At 39.5% G+C, this 17,933-nt stretch overlaps 1 protein-coding gene across 2 annotated transcripts; it reads right to left on the bottom strand.

Annotated features, from left to right (window-relative positions):
* Positions 1 to 3,985: 3,985 nt before the first annotated feature.
* On the bottom strand, positions 3,986 to 8,611 carry alkal2a (ALK and LTK ligand 2a). 2 transcript variants are annotated; one of them, XM_030721901.1, is made up of 6 exons: positions 7,863 to 8,611; positions 6,901 to 7,242; positions 6,483 to 6,536; positions 6,204 to 6,284; positions 6,009 to 6,083; positions 3,986 to 4,917 (listed from the first exon to the last, which is right to left on the bottom strand). In XM_030721901.1, exons 2-5 carry the CDS (start codon positions 7,190 to 7,192, stop codon positions 6,019 to 6,021), a joined length of 492 nt encoding a protein of 163 aa, XP_030577761.1. In that variant the 5' UTR covers positions 7,193 to 7,242; positions 7,863 to 8,611; the 3' UTR covers positions 3,986 to 4,917; positions 6,009 to 6,018. The 2 variants fall into 2 exon arrangements, with proteins under 2 accessions (XP_030577761.1, XP_030577762.1); XM_030721902.1 differs by lacking the exon at positions 7,863 to 8,611 and having other exon boundaries at positions 6,901 to 7,320.
* Positions 8,612 to 17,933: the final 9,322 nt, after the last annotated feature.

The raw sequence follows: 17,933 nt of genomic DNA, 5'->3' as shown, positions 1-17,933 counted from the left end.
AATTAAAACTAGTATGCTAAATAGTTTTAATAAAGGTTAAGTTTGATTTTTTTTTTTTTTTTTTTTTTAAACCTCTGAACCAAGGTGGACTAGCTCTTTCCAACATTTATGCTAAGTTAAGCTAACCAGCTCAAGGTTATTTAGTGTAAAAACGAGCGGCATCAGCCTCATCTAACTCTACATAAACTGCCTAACCCTTCCTTCAAAGTTCCCCTGACCAGTGACTCAAACAAGTAGTATTCTTAAAAAACACATATCAGCATACAGCAACCACATGCCCCAGCATTTTCATCCCTTGCCCCCCCATTCTAGGATAGCTCAGGGTGTGAACAGGCGATCATGTATGCTGCTTGGTTGTGCGGCCGGTGCAGGCTTGAGTCCCAGCCTGTCACCATTTGCCGGGTGTCTTCCCCTGTTTCTCCTCCCCGCTTTCATGTCTGTCTCCACTGGAAAACTATCAAGTAAAGCCGAAAAGGCCAACAAAATATCTTGGAAAAAAAAGACACAGATACCAAAATCAATCATATGAGGAATCTCAAACTAATACAGTCCACAATTAGTCTGCCTAAACAATTCCAAAGTGTGACAAACACTTGCTCTTGTGCTTCACAGAAGTTTCACGCTGTGGAAACCAGCAGTAGTCGCCCATCATGTTTGCGTTATAGCGCCCCTGGTACCAGGTCTCCATTTCAGAGATATCTTGATGGAACCTTTCACCATGCTCATCACTCACATCACCCAAATTGGGTGGAAAGAAGTCAAGATGAGAGTGAAGGAAGTGAATCTTAAGTGACATTCTGCAACCCGTGCATTTGAATGAAATGAGGATGTCGTCAACTAGTTCTTCATAGTTTGTGGCTTTGTGGTTGCCCAAGAAATTCTATACCACCTGAACAAATGATTCCCATGCTCTTAGTTCAAGGGGTGGAAGATGGAAAGTCTTTGACTCTAATAAGCTCACAGACTTGGGGTCCATCAAAGATCCCAGCTTTAAGCTTGGCATCACTTTGGACTGCCCCAGAAACACTATTCCATCACTTGATGTAGCACTAAAACTTTGTTTTTATCTATTGACAAATCAAAGCAGTCACTATAAGAAATTACAAATTTCTGGCATTGTTGATCCGCAATATTGGCAGTTAAACTTTAGTTGATTGAATTTTAATGACCATATTTGGATTTGCCCCCCCCCCCCCCCCCCCCAAATCACCCAAATTATTGCTAAACTCTGTTCAATTTCAAAATTAGAAAATCTTAGCACAATCTACATTTGGGCGAGAAGCAGCAGTACAGCAATACATTAACTAAATATTGACGTGTATGACTCAAGAACCTGACGTGCTAGAAAAATTCTGATTATAGATTTGGAATCAGCATACCTGAAAAACCTTATATCAGGTATTTTTCACCAGGTAGCAAAATCAGTGTTGACCAGTGTTATTGGAGCTGTGTCAGTAAGATGCAGAACAGAATAATTCACACATGCCAAATGATTTGCATAGTACCTTATATCCACTATCCCTCTTCTGCACATGTCCAACCCATCTGAGCCTTTCCTTTCTAACTTTGTCTCCAAAACATTAGTGTATGAGGTCTATCAGACAGTTACTTATAGATTAGGAAGTGTTGCATTATTTGTCCTTAACATGCTAAATACCAAACCTGTAGCCTGCATAGTTTGTATGACAAGTGATCTAATACATTTTTTAAGTACTGTAAAGTTTATTCATTTATTTTTGTATTTTAAATAAAATGATCATGTGAAATAAATGCTGGACTGTTTAAGTGATGGGTGGCACGGTGGTGTGGTGGTTAGCACTGGGTTTGGATGTGCTGGCTGGGGCCTTTCTGTGTGGTTTGCATGTTCTCCTCATGTACTTTGACTTCCTGCTGCATTCCACAAGACATGCATGTTACTTTAATTAGTAATTCTAAATTGGCCATAGGTGTAAATGGTTGCCTGTCTCTGTGTGAGCCCTGTGACAGGAGTGTACCCTAAGCATTGCCCTGTGACAGCAGGGATAGGCTGCCGCCCCAAAGTGACCCTGAATTGGATAAGTGCAAGAAAACTGATGGATATTTAAGTGGTCTTATTTTTAAAACATACATGGTGGGGGCCATCTTCACAGAGGACATTTTAGCATGAAAGCACAGGTGCAAAGAAGAAAATGATTTTTTTTTCCCATGTAGGTGCTTTAATTTTTTGCTATCTATATGCACAGACTGGCTCACTGCCACTAGTAATATGTCTCACTGGGACACTTGAATAGAACAGAGCCAACTTTAATCTCCAAGAAGTTCAATTCAAGGTCCTCCAAACAGTGAGTGTTTTCTTGTTTTGGTTAGGATTAAACTCAAACAAATTAATGTTCCCCTCCAAAGTAATTTCTTAGAAAAATATTCAGTCTGCAGCAGTTGCATTTGTACGGGGTTCAAATTTCATGCAAAGAGCTTATGAGTGATTTATCTGATGCACTTGTTTAAAGGGTCAGTTCACCCAAAAAGGCCAAAAAAGTACTCAACAGTAGTATGAGGCCATGTTTGAAGTACAGTATATTGCCAAAGGTATTCACTCACCCATCCAAATCACTGAATTCAGGTGTTCCAATCACTTCCATGGCCACAGGTGTATAACATCAAGCAGCTACAGTCCTGATTTCGGCCCAATAAAACACCTTTGGGATGAATTAGAGTGGAGACTGTGAGCCAGGCCTTCTCGTCCAACATCAGTGTCTGACCTCACAAATGTGTTTCTGGAGGAATGTTCAAAAATTCCCACAAACACCCTCCTAAACCTTGTCGAAAGTGTTCCCGGAAGAGTTGAAGCTGTTATAGCTGCAAAGGGTGGGCCGACATCATGTTAAACCCTATGGATTAAGAATGGGATGTCACTCAAGTTCATATGCGTGTGAAGGCAGGACTACTTTTGGCAATATAGCATACGTCTGAGATTACCACTTATCCATGCAATCTTCTGCCGAACACCCCTGGCTATAGTGGCAGTAAACCTGATTTTGTCTTTGCAATGAATGTTTCTGCACCACCTGTAAACTTCTGGATGAAATCAATGTCAGTATAATTACATTTTTTGTGTTTATTCTGTCTTTACTTTTATTTATTCCCCACTTGTGCTAAGACAACACAAATTGCACAAAATTGATGTGACACAAAAGATAAGCATATCAGCAAATGTCACCTCAAACACCTATCGATATCTGTGCACATCTAATTTCTTTGTCAGAATTTTAAATAACAAATTGAATTCAGGTTTTTATACTCAAATTTGAGCCGGCACACTGGACTTCTCTGAAGTCAGAAATTAATCAAGTGTAACATTCAACCACTAAAACTAATGTTTTTCTGTTCAGGAATGCAAGTAAATAACTTAATTTGGCATCTTTATCAAAAAAGTTAATAATTTTACTTTTTTTTTCAGCTTTTTTGTAAAACAGTAAGTTTGAACATTCATGGGTAACTGAAATAATTATATTTTAGCATTAAAAATATAATTTTGATGAAAGAACTTGTGCATGCTAGTGGATTAGCCATTACAGAAACCAAAAATGATGTTAGGAATTACAGAACCAATGCTGTTCATTCACTTTACTGAACTGCATTTCCAGCATAAATCTTAAAATGTGCACAAATAAAAACGATGAAAAGATTTTCATGAATACATGGCAGTAGAGATATACAGCGCAGAAGAGCCTGAGTGACTCAGTCTTTTAAGAGGAACATCTTTCTCAGCGTGACTGTTGTAAAGCATGTGAAATATGCTGACTCCCAAATCTGGAAAATGATCACATAAAAATCTTGTTGCAATAGCCAAAAAAAAAAAAAAAAAAAAAAGCACTTTGTGCTCTGTCGCTTGACCCTTTTTAACAGTCTGTCTGAAACAGCGGTGGGAAGTTCGCTGGATCTGATGTCCTGGGACTCAGTCCAGTCACGGGGTTATTTGAGGATCATTCCTCATTCAAGACGGGAATGCAAAGCAAAATACTGCACGAGACAGCAAAGACGATTCATATTTGTACCAATCTCATAATTTATTTAAATATATTTCATTTTTAAATATATCTATGGTTTATATTTATATATATTGAACACCCCTTTGGTAAATGCCAGTCATGTTAATTTATGGTAGATAGGTGGCTTCTTCTTGTGTTTTCCTTTACAGTATGTACACATTACTCCCGCATTAAAAGGTCATGGCCTACATTATGTACAATGGTACCGTTTGATGACTCAAATACACAACTGTACTCTGTACTGTGCTCCACCAAGATCCGCAGGAGGGCTGTGACTTACAACCACCACTTGTTTTTTTGTTTGTTTGTTTTATTTTAAATCTTTTTTTCACAAAGATGCAGAGAAATGTTCATGCAATTAATAATTTAATCACAGTTCTTTCTCAGTGTGAGCACAAGTGGCTGAAACTATGCACTGACTGCCAGCTGGAGGTCTGTGAAAACTTTTTTGTCTGCGTAAACGGTAGTACAGGCGGGGTCGAGTATATCTGGATTTTGTTCTTTCCTTGAACAAAATAAATGAAGAAAAATATGTTCTTATTGTGTTTTAGCAACATCTTTTTTGGATCCCAGCATGAAAGAGGCCCCAGGTTAGTGTGTCTCAGCCGCTCGTTTCTTTTTTCTTCTCCTCTCTTCAGTTTCACTGTCTTTATCCTGGTCTGGTTTTTGTTGCCTGGGTTGCTCCCATGTGGTGACAACTAACCATCAAGGCCCAGCCTGAGTGGTGGGTGGCAGCCATTCACGCCTTAGCAGAAGGAGACCTCAGTGAATGACAATACTGTGCCTAGTATTGGTAGGGGCTGTTCAGATTTAGGCTTCCCTCTTACTGTCCAAGGCACTTTTTTCCCAAGTTTTTTTTTCTTCTGGAGTACTCGTGTGCGACTTCGACCTGCAACGAAGAAGACGTGATATTCAGCACTGACCTGAAAACACCTGAAAAATTATTTCCTTCCCAGAAAGAATCACAAATAAGAAGAAACTTGATATTTTGCTCTCGCTGTGCCACTGTTGGGGCATTTGTGTATGGACACAGCAAGCCTTTCACCACAGCGAACAAAAATCCACAACCAGGTAAACTCCTGAATTTATACTTTAACTTAAGTAAAAGTAGAGATGAATTATCAAGAGTCCTGATGATTTTCAAAGTAGATTATTACATCACTGTTTATGGATTCATTCTGTGTAAGCTGTCTTTATGTGTGTGTGTGCAGCTGAGCTGGAAGAAAATACTTTTATATAGGAACTAGAAAAATACCTTTAAATAATATTAAATACTATTATACATTAGAATAAATTATACTGTAGAATTTGACTCTGAACACAGACACTCATTTGAAATTTAAATACATCAAAAAGTACAATATTTGAAGGTTCTGTTATGTGTGCCATAGAAGTGGAAAGTAAAGTATGTTTAAGTACTGTAAGTAAGGGCAAATTAAGAAGTATGCTACTGTGCATTTTATACTTCTACACAACATTTCAGAGAGAAATACCACTAGATCTATACTTTTTCTTTCTTTCTTTGTTTCTTTCTGTTTTATAGTGACCTTACCAATCAAACTTACATGAACAAAAAACACATAGAACAAAACAACCAATAACGCATTTGTACAGATTGTATAAAGTAGTGACAATTATCCAGCTATAAAAGCAGGATGATACCTAAAATACCTGTGTATCATCAATGCTGCTCTAATAACAACATATACACAGTTCAATTATCTCAATCTGTGTGTCCACACCGAAGACTTTTACTTGTGACTACAGTTTTACAGTGTGGACTTGTTAATTATGTATAAGTAAACAATCTTGCAGACTACCTCCTACTTCCTCCTTATCACATGCAACATCAATCATTATGTTACAAGCACCCAGTGTGCAATCTGCCCTAAACTCTGTTTTCTATGTTCAACAAGACACATTAATGATCTAATCCCCATAAAAGAGTCATGTTTGAATCAGAGGAACACATTACAGTACCTGGTGTGTGCTACCCCTCTGTGCACTGTGGGCTGCCTGCTAACCTTGTCAGAAGTCGCGCACATCTTTTGAAGTCTGAGGGAAAAAAAAAAGAAAAAGCAGGATGGAACAGCAGTGAGTGGTTTAGTGTGTTGACATTTGAGGGACACGGTCATTACTCATGGTGTCGAGAGGGCCCGTGAAATTGCAGCTTACATGCAGGTATCGTGCAGTCTCTAGTTTGGTGGTAGAGTTTGTATACTGACTTCCTGCACTTGGGGCTGAAGTAGAGTGGACCTGAAACAGAAATGTAGAGCAGATTTTAGGAACACTTCCAGTTCTACAGCAACCTTCACTAACATGTGTTTTATAGTCATCATCTGAGGCTATGATACACTTTTATGTACTATATTCCACTGCTTCGGCCTCTTTTTGTAGAATTTATTTTTTAACAAACTTAATAGACTAGACATTTAATTTGTAGCGATTTCTTACCTGTTAAATATTTTATGAACTTCTCCTTCTTTCTTAGATCTCTGGGAAATACAGCTGTTTAAAAAGAGAAGATGGGGAAAGCGTGTCAGAGGTTTAAGACTACAAGTTTCAGTCTTTATCATAGTCAGCATTTGTTTTTATTAGTAAGCCTTAAAACATCAGATATGAGACATCTTTAAAGGGTCAGTTCGCTCAAATGACCCTTTAAAGATTGTCAGTGCTATCACTGAAGAGCCACGGCAGATAGTTTTGGTTTCACTGCGTGCACTGGGTAGCATAATTGACAAAACAAAGGAAATTGGGTGCATCGACCCTTTAACTTGTACCCTGTGATACTTCTACATCCTAGTATGCTACATCCCTGACTTTGCATCGTTTTGAGATCCAACTTAAAATTCCATCCCAGAAGAAAACTCACCGATAGCCTGATTCTCTCTGATCGCTTTCAAGTCCCGAAAATCCTTCTGTTCCCCCGGAGAGCTTGTCTCCCGCGAGATTTTCGGCGCTTCTGTTTTGGCACTGTGGCGTCCCCGGCTCCCCTCCACCTGTTTCACGATCTCAGCCATCCGCCTGAAATTTTGCTGCGCGTCCACGCCGGCCGATGCATCCCCCAATGGGACCGTTGACGGCGCGCTCTCGCCGCAGTGGTCAGTCAGCGTGCACATCAGTAACACCAGTCCCATAATGAAATGCTTGCGCAGTTCGCCCATAGTTCCCGAGGATTGAAGGGAAAAAATGTGAGCTCTTTTTTTCAGGGCACCTGTAGGAGAGATCAAGTAGGAATGTTTAGTGTTGCGCACAGCCCTTCATTTCCTACCTTCAGGAGTCCCAGAATCTCATTACGCTACACCCGCCGAGAGCAACTCTTAAGTGCTGGTTAAAATCCGTCCAACGCCGCAATAAACAATAATACAAGCGGATCTCAATGGGGCACTAAGCCCAAATCACAATGTTGCAAGCTCCTAATAGGCTATCAAGTTCGCCTCATAATTGATGGCCTATTAGGTTGTTTTATCCATGCGTTGTCCTACTTTATCTTAAAATGTGCTTTCCAAAAGAAACCTTATTATGCAAATCTGCTTGCTATTTGTTATTTTAAATAGTAACGCTATAGGCTGCATGCTTTTACTAGATTTAATGTCTTGATTGCCCAATTGTGCGTTCAGTATTGCAGCTTGAAAAGTTTTATTCCTATTATCATCCAAGCTTCTTTTACCCGACTAGATCGTAGCAGGCTAAGTTAAGTCAATGTAGGAACAAAAGCAACACGGTATCTGTAAGAAAAAAAATCTTTAAGTTCGTAGTAAAGAAATGAAAATAACAAGTGGTATATTAAACTCTTTTTTTCTTTTCTTATTTTTTTAAAAAATTTTTTTATACCTTTATAACGTCACCAGACACTGATCACTTTCCGCGCACACAGCAGTAAGAAATTAAACTGTGCGCAACTTCGGAGTTTGTCCGGTCCAAAATATGTCCTCTTAAAGGCTGCTTTATTAAGGCAAAAGCAAAGCTTGTGAAGTCATGGATCTTCGCTGAGCCACTGTGGTCATCCTCTGAACACCGGCAGACTGCGAGGAGAGAGCGCACAGAACAGCTAATGCGATCCGGTGCTTCCAGGTCCCGTGCGCGTCCTGGCTGAAGTAGTAGATTAGTCGCCAAGAACTGAAGCTCACTTTTTATTCTGTCTCGCCGACGCGGTGACCTGTCCGATGTGGGTTACTCCGCACTGTCTGTGATAATAAGACACGTCGTTGGCGTAGGCTCGTAGCGGAAAGTGTACACTGGTTGACTGACCATCACTTGAATGCTGTGTCAAGTTTTCTGCGCCCCCCTCCTCTGCCCTGCTCCATTTATATGTACGATACGCGGTTACAGGAAGCGTTTTTCCTACTAATAGGCTACTTCCACTGAAATTTCCACTCAGCCCAGAATACATCGCAGATACTGACATCTTAGTGGAAATGCTCCCATATCCTTCTTCTGAGTCTCATAACCTCATTAGAGCCATTGCGCGTTTTACATCCTTCATGGAAATTGAAACGCAATTAGGCTGTGGACCGTTTAAGGATTATTCTGAAAATTAATTGCTAACGGTTTTTAAGACTTATTGCCCTGTAGTTTCTGGTCAGAGCAGTTCGGTGTGTATGCATGGGCGTGCAGGTGGCTGCCATTCAACTCCACCTCCCAGTCCCCCCTTTCCCCCACAATATTGTGAAGACAGACCCACGAGGATAAAGCAGTAAATGTAGCTTCACAGCTTCTGAAGAAAACGGATTTAATAGGCAACCATCCAAATACATAGCTTTCGATCTTGGAGTCTTCAGGAACAATAGTGTCAGTTTTTTTTTTCCACATATTTTTCGCTTTTGTGACACAATCTGATTATTGCAGGGTATTTATAGTGACCACTTGGTGCTCTCACCGCATGGGTGAGTAAAGTTGTGGCCGTGAGCAAAGTGATACCTTGGTGCTGAAAGGACAGTGCGCACTGTCACCCAGCTCCAAACCTCCGCCAGCAGGCAGTCCTTTCCTCGTTAGCGGTAATGTCTTCCTGTTGAACAGATTTCCTTTGAACGAAATCTATGGTGATTTATAGTAAAATGATGACAAAAGTAGACACTGATTTCCCTGGGGACTTCACGATGAGTTATCCTATTATATCTGCAAATGAAAAAAGGATGAATGTGCTTTAAAGGCAGCGATAAAGCCAATGACATTGCAGAGCTGTGTGGCTTGGGAAAACCACTCTGTGGGTATTTACATTTACATGAGGTTGTGATCACCGATTGTACTGCTCTCAAGCGAGCAAAAAAAAAAAAATGCTTTTATTAGCAGGGTCAAACTGATCGATCAATTTAGGGAATTGGTAGGTTCGGTAATCGGAGAAGAAGGGGAGAGAGTGCTTGAGAATGCAGGTTCTTGATTTATGACATCACTATCTCCCCTAAAGAGGTATGCTACAGACAGAGACTTGTGCACATCTGGAGCAGCCTCCAGCCTTTGAGCTCTGAAAACTAAACCATACACTAAACAATAAAGTTGGGAAGCTATGTCAACTAAACCCAACATTTGTAATAGCATGGCGTGGTGGTGAGCACTGTTGCCTCACAGGAAGAAGGTCCTGGTTTCTTCTTTCACAGGAAGAAAGGCCACCTTGGCCGTGGCCTTTCTTCTGTGTGGAGTTTGCATGTTCTCCCGGCGTCTGCGTGGGTTTCACCCACAGTCCAAAGACATGCACTTAATGGGGTTATGTTAATTGGTGATTCTCAATTGTCCATAGGTGTGAATGTGAGTGCAAATGATTGTCTGTCTCTGTGTTAGCCCTGCGACAGGGTGGCAACCTGTCCAGGGTGTACCCAGCCTCTCGCCCTATGACAGCGTGGATAGAACCCAGCTCCCAGCAAACCTGATAAGGATAAGCGATAGCAAATGGATGGATGGCACTTAATGAAATGCCCTTCTAAGACTGACACATACATATCTCTGTGAGAAAATGACATTTGTGTATTTCTGCCTGAAGCTGAACTGCAAATTTCATTCATGTGACACCCATCAAAACAAATATCAGAATTTAAAAAAAAAGATTTTCCGGCTGAAATGTGATGAAACGTTTCAGCAGGGGGCGTCATTCTGCACAAATAAAATCAGTGTAACGTTGCTCACATTTGTATATTCTTGTTCAGAGCACTCAGCCAGCTCCTTGGCTGGATTTGACACATGAAATCTTTCCGCGCAAATGGAAAGCAAAGCACCATCATGCTCCGAGCCACAGAATCCATGTCTGCAGAGTATCAGCCATATCACAAACTTACTGTACAGCAAACAGGTGAAAATAAGTCCAGTGTGAAAAAGGTTTAACTTTTTAGTTCTGGTTGGGAGAGGATACCTGCCTTTTCAGTTAGGACTTAAGAAAAAAACAAACAAACATTATGAGTTTAAATGATTGGTAAGTACAAAGGAAGTTTAATGATTTATAATGTGTCAGTATTCTTGTTAACGGTCTGGCCAGCAGGTGAATACAGACAGAAGAAAAGCATAACTGTGTTGTTTGGCACTTTGGTCTTCATTTGAATGTGTTTTTTCACGCTTCGGCCTGCTGCTGGAAATGTTTGGAAATCATTTCTGCTTAAAGTTCCTGTCAGCATGTCTTGTGTCACAATTCTGGCCACAGCTGAAATCACAATTTTCTTTGTGTGAATGGCTATTTGGGTGGGAGCGTAACCTTGTTTAACCCTCTCTCACTTGTATGACCTTTCTGGTACGGTCATGTGAAACTGTGTTGTTCGGTGCATGTAAGTCATCGACTCAAGTTCATGTGATTTGGTTGGTTTCAACATACTGATCATTATTTTGTTCTACCCTTCCCTCCAAACTCTCAGTGACACATCGCATCTGGAAGACGATTTGATTAATTAATCAAGGGAGGTTATGGTTGTCTTCTCACAAATGTGTCTCATTCTTCCTGATGTCTCATCCAAGTTGAAAATGTAACTTCCCCAAGGTGTTATTCGAGGGCATTGTCTAAGCTTTGTAAGTGTGAGATCTCCTCTGATCCTGACCACAGCAAAAGCCCCCCAGCCCCCCCACCCCTTCCCTTGCTGTTATGATGGATGTTGAACATATTTTTATTTATGAGGGTCAGATAAACTGACACCAGTAACTTTAACCGAATCCTGAGTTAGAAACAACATATTTTAAATGGTGTGAAAATAGAAAACGTGTAATTCCATTTTGGTGAGACTTGCTTCCATTTTTTTGGTGTCTCATAAAAAATTGACTATGATTAACATCTGCAGTTAAAGGCCCAGCTTAGAAACTGGTTCTTTTCCGTCTCTTTTCACTTATGGACATAAAATAGATTATCCACTTCACCTTTCCCACCCCAAAAATGATTTATTACTTGTCTGCCGCTCACAGCCTTGCAAAGATTTCTCTCCATGTGTTTTTGGGCAGAGAATATCCTCCTAATAGATAAAATAGATCCTTCATTCCCACCTAATACTGCAGATTCTTGGTCCCTGTCTGTCTGTGTCAATGTTATGCCAATCTGTCTTTCAAAAGACCCTTGGCACTTACTTTACTTTCACGTGAAATGAATGTATGCATATTGTCGTATCATTTCACTGAGCACATGTATTAAAGTTTCAACCACGACCACAAAACTTAAAGCTGGACACAGCCACGGTGTAGTTGGGAAGCATTCATCCAAGAGCTGCACCTCCCTGCTGACAAACATCTAGTTCATTGCAGGGTTAACACAGTGCTGAGACATCACCGCATCACTAAGCACGGATAAGCAAAAACGAAGGCGATCAGCAATGTTCATGTCTTGTGAAACTTGGATCCTGTGCATATTAATTCATGTATCACCTACTTAAACACTGTTGCAGAGCGAGCACAACCTCCCAAACGGTGACAGCACTCTCCAACGGCAGCAGACTCCCCCAGCAGGGTAACAGAGGATACTGCAGTAATCGGAGGGGCCGGAGATAGCAGAAAAAGCATTCGCATTGACCCAGCATTCACACTCTACATATCTGACTGAGCGTTTTTGGCATGCACCGGAACAAGGCCAATCCACAGATCTCCCCTCCCCCCAACTCACAGATCCTAGAGAATCTGCTGCCAGCATCCCGGAGCCAGATGCTACAGGACACCCCCAGAGGCCCCATGTGCTGAAGACTCTGTTTTGGCAGTAATACAGGGTTTAAAATTGTGGCTGATTAGGGTAATCTTAGTGGACGACCCTAATTGGTGAGATTATGTGTTGTTTTTAGGAGTGTTGATGAGGAAATGACAATGAGCATCAATCACTGAATAGGAACTCGGTGCCCATAATCAGGTCTTCCAGATTATTGTCAAAATGCAGCTGTGAACAGTTTGAAAGCAGATTAATGCCAGGATGCCAGGCTAGAAGCACTTGGATAAGTCTTTCTAAACTGTGCAACTCCAGATGTTTTCTTTTTCTCTGGAGCAACAAAATGCTTTACCAGGGGTGGGCAATTAATTTTCCCAGGGAGCCACAATTAGGGCCTAATTGTATCATCTACTCGTAGCAGTAGCAGTTTATAAAGAGATAAAATTTCAGAAGTTCATCTTATTGGTTCGGCCCTCCACAACAGTCCCAGTTTCTCATGTGGGCCCTTGGGTATATTAATTGCACACCTCTGCTTTATGTACTACAACCTTTTTTCCCCTCACATATGTACAAGCACTTCCCCAAGATCATAAAAGTCTTCAAAAGACTTTGTAAAATCAGTCAAGTTCCTCTTTAATTAAAATTAGCACATAGAAAAATTTCCTGAAACCACACCTAATGCTAGAGAAGGCTGGGGAAGTGGAGGGTGGTAAATTGCAAGGAGAAGGCAGAGCAGAAACACTGAGGATCAACACGAGCCTTGAAGGAAGCAGAATGAATGAGACAGAGATGAATGAGCCTACATGAACGAGACGGATCACGAACATAAATGATTGGATGGAACTCGAGACATGTGACTATTAATTGATTTCTGTGCCTGCTTGACTAGAGAGAGACACTAACCATACATTATGAGCACTGAAGAAGGGGCTGATTGTAACATTTTTGTGGTATATGTGCTTTCACTGGAATGAATGGCTTTCCATATTTAGAGACGGTGAGTCATCTTCTGTTTCATTTTGTACATCTGCAGTGTCAAACAATACAGAGGCAGTTGAGCATGAAAGTTCATTTTTGACCACGGAAATGAAAGTTTGACTAAAAATCTTAACTCAAGGTCAAGAAAATACACTGATGTAGGAGCATATTCTGATATAGTGCAGCCACTTCAACTCGTCTGCTGCTTTCAAACAGTTATGTTTAAAGAGACAACACAATGGTTACTGTCCAGTTATGTTGAGCACAAGCACTGACATGGTTAAATTAGGCTAGGCAAAGATGTTTAGAGATAAAACAATAAGTCTTTTTTAAACATTTCATCATGAAATAAATGCTTGTTGTACACTTCAGTAGCAAAACCATAATAAGTTTGGCCTCCCACCATTCTGCCATCATCTCCTGGTAAAATGAAGCCTTGACTGGACAAAATTACCTGTTGTTTTTCTCTGTTTTACTATTGGCAGCTTTCCTCAGGTAGCTGAGCAGCAAAAGAGAAAGAGGCCTGTTTTCTAAAGAGGCAGAGACTGGAGGTAAAGAGGCAGTTCAGGGGAAACTGCCAGTTTAATGATTTTGGAACGGAACAACATCCACAACCGTTTGTTGGGAATGAGAAATGAAAAGTTTGAAAGTTTTATTAACCATTTTTATTAAAATAGTAGTTTTATTGTCCTGTCCATTCATTCCATTACCTCCTCACATCCAAAACATACCTTTTTTTTTCTTTTGGGTGGTCTTGGAAACTACTGAAGCGCTTGTTTTTCACATGAAGGCCTTTTTGTGCTGGCTGAGCAGCTTTTATCAGTGACCCATAATGTTTACCTCATATAATTTTATTTAGTACAGCTGAGTTGTATATGAGGCTCTGGAGCTTGAATAAAGGGCAACTGAACTTCTTTTTGCTTCTTGAATATGTTTCACCTCTCATCTGAAAGGCTTCTTCAGTTCTCTTCAAGCTCCAGAGGCTACTATGACCTGAATGACTGAGAACGTACACAGACATATGGATATGAGCTTGTCATCATGTGATAATATCTTAGGTGTCAGTGCAGAGTAGAGGAAAACGCTGAAGGTCTCTGGCCTTGAATTCATGTTCTTCTACCATCCAATCAGTCACAACAAGCTGCTTTCCAGTCAAACCTGTGAGCTGTTTTAATCTCGTGTCAACAGACTGCTTCATTTGCTGATTGCTGATCGTTTCCAGTGTTTATTCAGTCTTGTTACATATTCAGTTTAGTTAAAAAATTAGCATTTGTTCAAAGGTCAGCTGTATGGGAAATGAGAAAATGTTTCAAACTATCTTTAACCTTCCAAATGAGTGTGTTCATCTGACAGTTTGAAAGAAGTTTAATTGTCTGTGGAGGGAGTTATTATTAAAGACCTCATATGTCCACAGCAGAGTATTCAGTTATTCTGGCAGATGTCCATGCAGGCATACAGACTGTACTTGATTGACACCATCTATAAAACTATAGAGGATGTAAGTGGAGGTCCCAGTAATTGTTATGTAATTGGCCAACTTTAAGCTGGCACAACAAAACTTCCAATTCCATCGTGCAATATTCTACTCCCAGATGTTCTGAATACATTTAACATGCAAAAGCTGAAAACAACACTTGAAAAAAAAAAAAATTGGCTTCTTCATTTGTTTTGCAATGTCTTGCACAAATTCACTTAAATATGCAATATTAAATTGCAATTTGGGCAAAAGGTTTCTCAGCTCTGATCAACTTTAGATGGTAATTTTTTTTTCTTGTCAAAATGAAAAATGACTTTGCTCCTTATTGTTTCCTGACTGCAAAATTGTAGTTTTCTCAGTTGCAGCTTTGGACAACTTAGCAAATACGAAATATGTTCCTCATCCAACGCTGAAGAACAGAGCCATTGTGTAAACACTCTGCACCAAAATGAGGGTGAGGCTAGAAAGAGGAGAAACTGCACAGAGCAGCAGCTCTTTGTGGATGAGTAAAGTTTAGGAATGGAGTTTTTAAAAATTCATGCAATCTAATATGTTGCTGGACTGTTTATGAGCGGCACCAATTATTATACATTTCCTCCCATTTTCAGAGGCTCAAAATTAACCGGATTATTGACTGACAAGCAGCCTCGTGTTCAGGTGAGGCCTGCTCCCTTCTTATTTCATATAATATCTGAAGGTGATTCAAAGTGTTGAATCTACATTTTAAAACTTTTCACAATCACTTTAAATATGATGCCCAAGACGATGTCAGTGGAAGTGAAGGCAGCCATCATTAGGCTGAAAAAATAAAAATAAAATCAACAATCTGGTACATTCTTCAAAAGAAGGAATGTGCTGGCCAGCTCAGCAACATCGAAACACCTGAAAGACCACAGACAACAACTGAAGTGCTCAATTATTTCTGTGGTTAAGAAAAAGAGTTTAACATCTAACCATGTCAACGACATTCACATATTAATTTTTTTGTATTATTTATTTGAAATTCACTGCAGTGGTGTACAGAAGCACAACTACAAAAATTGTTTCTCTTCTCAACAAACTATGGACCTAATTGTATGTATCTGAATTACTTCCTGATAAAGCTACTTTGAACGGTCTACTCAAAGATCGGTTTGCTTCGCTATACATCAGTGTATCAGAAGGGTGGTTATTAAAAATAGATTTTTCTATGCAAAAAGAAAAAAAAATTGGGATTTTTTGCAATTTTGATTTTGGCTTAGAAAACGTGGTGGCTGAGAATCATTCATTGAAGTTACTATGAATCCTTTTTGCAAAAAAAAAAAAAAAGCCATTTTTCTGGACATCTGATAAATGTAAATTTTGTATTTACTGTACTTATTTTAAAGTCTGCACTTATCTCTTACTATAATTTCAGGAATTTCAGCTCCCAAATAGTGAATTAGACATTCAGTGTATGAGGAGGTGCTGAGCATGTGTGCAAACGAATGTTGGGACCTGTGGAAGTAGTTTTTAAAAGTTTAGAGACATGCTGCTGCTGCTGCTCCTCCTACTGCAGGCCATAATTATACTGTTCCACTTGCAAACCACCCAGTCGAAAAGTTGCACATATATTAACGTCACGAGTTATTAGGCTCTGTTTTGAAATCATAATCCGTTGTTGTTACAATAATACATGCAGCTGCTGCTTTGTGTGCTACAAGATGTTTTTTTTGTGTGTGGTTAATATTTAGCATGAAAAAAAATGTGTCACTCAGGGATTTGTAAAGGCAAATAAAAATAAGAACATTTAAGTCCTTTTGAGATGCAGTATCCCTCAATATGCTTTTATTTTTCACAATTTGAGTCTAATTTGATTTTTTTTAAAAATCATTATACTTATTCCATCTTGACTAAAACGAAAGACAATGAAAAGTTATCCTTTATGTAAGATGGATGGATATGCTTAGTGGGAGAAATTCTTTCAGGCAAACCAAATTTTTCTGTCACACTTTTATAACCGGGGCTCGATGGTGACAGTTCAGTGATCAGCAAAATGCTGCTACAATCACTTCATCCGACTGCCAACATTACTCTCCTTATTTGCTTCAAACAGAAAAACTCATGCACTGAGCTAATGGAAGGACAAATCAGGCCAAGTCCTACCGATACAAATGTCTTTTGAGCAGCTCTTTTAGTGGCTGCAAACACACAAACTGTTCAGTCTGCACTGTGGCAAAGAGTGAGCATGAATGATAATTTTTACTTGCAGCATGGGAACTATTATTCCAGTCTACATCCAGACTAGCTCACCTCTCAGGAATGGCACCTTAGTTGTAAGCACAATTACAATGTGTGCAATGTTTGCAAAGACCTTTGGCAATAAATCACCACTCGCTGATGGAGACCACCTTTTTTGACTGATCTGACAGATTTATTGTCTGTTGACAAGGGGTGGAGGTTGCCGGTCAGTACTGCTTAGTCAAGAATCTGACAGACTTGTGCTGGAAAGACCAAAAGATGTCATTTTATCACTTTCTTATGTAGCAATGCATGCAAAGCTATACAGAAATAAGTATTACTGCAAAATGAGGTTGAACACATTATATGAGAAATTGCATGGAAGTACAACATTTAATTCTCTGTTTGCAAATTTCTCATCTGGACCACAAATAACATTAATTAGAATAACATTTTAACAAATAAAGGAACAAAAAACAAAAAAAAATTGTTCAAGTAACTTTGAAAGTGGATTTGTGTGCCAGCAGACTTTTTTGACTTGAAGCAGAAGGGTGCAGGTGTGAATAATAACATTAACAAGGGTTTCATTCCAATGTGTAGCTCATTACAAGTAATCCCTGCCCTGGTGAACTTCCATTAAATACAGACATGAAAGGTTTAAAAGTAGTTGAAACAGGGATATTGCGTGCATAGTTGCCTCTTGAAACGTGTAAACATGGTACCCACTCTCTGAATACAGTACACGCAACATATCTGTTGTCTTATTTTGAAAAAAAATGCATTTTCCTGTTATTTCTGACAATTTTCTTAAATATAAAATGTCTCTTATGCTTATATAAATGAAATCCAATTTAACAAAAGTTGTTTTAATTGATTCTATTGCATTATGGTGAAAAACATGAAAAAGTGCGACGCAAACTTGAAACATAGAACATTCACTTTTGAAGTGAAAATTGTGCCTAACAGCCAAAGGTGTAACTTTTAGTTTAAAGTTTAAAGACAAATATTTTGTTCCTAGTCTGCTTCACATTTTTTACAGTCTTTACAGCTTGGCTAGTAGTTATTATGTACACAAGAATTCTTATGAATACAGTGAAGACACTGGCTGTGGCAATAAATTTAACTCTGGAGGCACCTGGGTGGCTTAGTGGTGAAG

This window comes from Archocentrus centrarchus, chromosome 24 (genome assembly GCF_007364275.1).
Source record: "Archocentrus centrarchus isolate MPI-CPG fArcCen1 chromosome 24, fArcCen1, whole genome shotgun sequence".
NCBI classification, from domain to species: Eukaryota; Metazoa; Chordata; class Actinopteri; order Cichliformes; family Cichlidae; genus Archocentrus; species Archocentrus centrarchus.
Note: the sequence above shows the minus strand (reverse complement) of the source record. Positions and strands in the feature narration are given on the sequence as shown.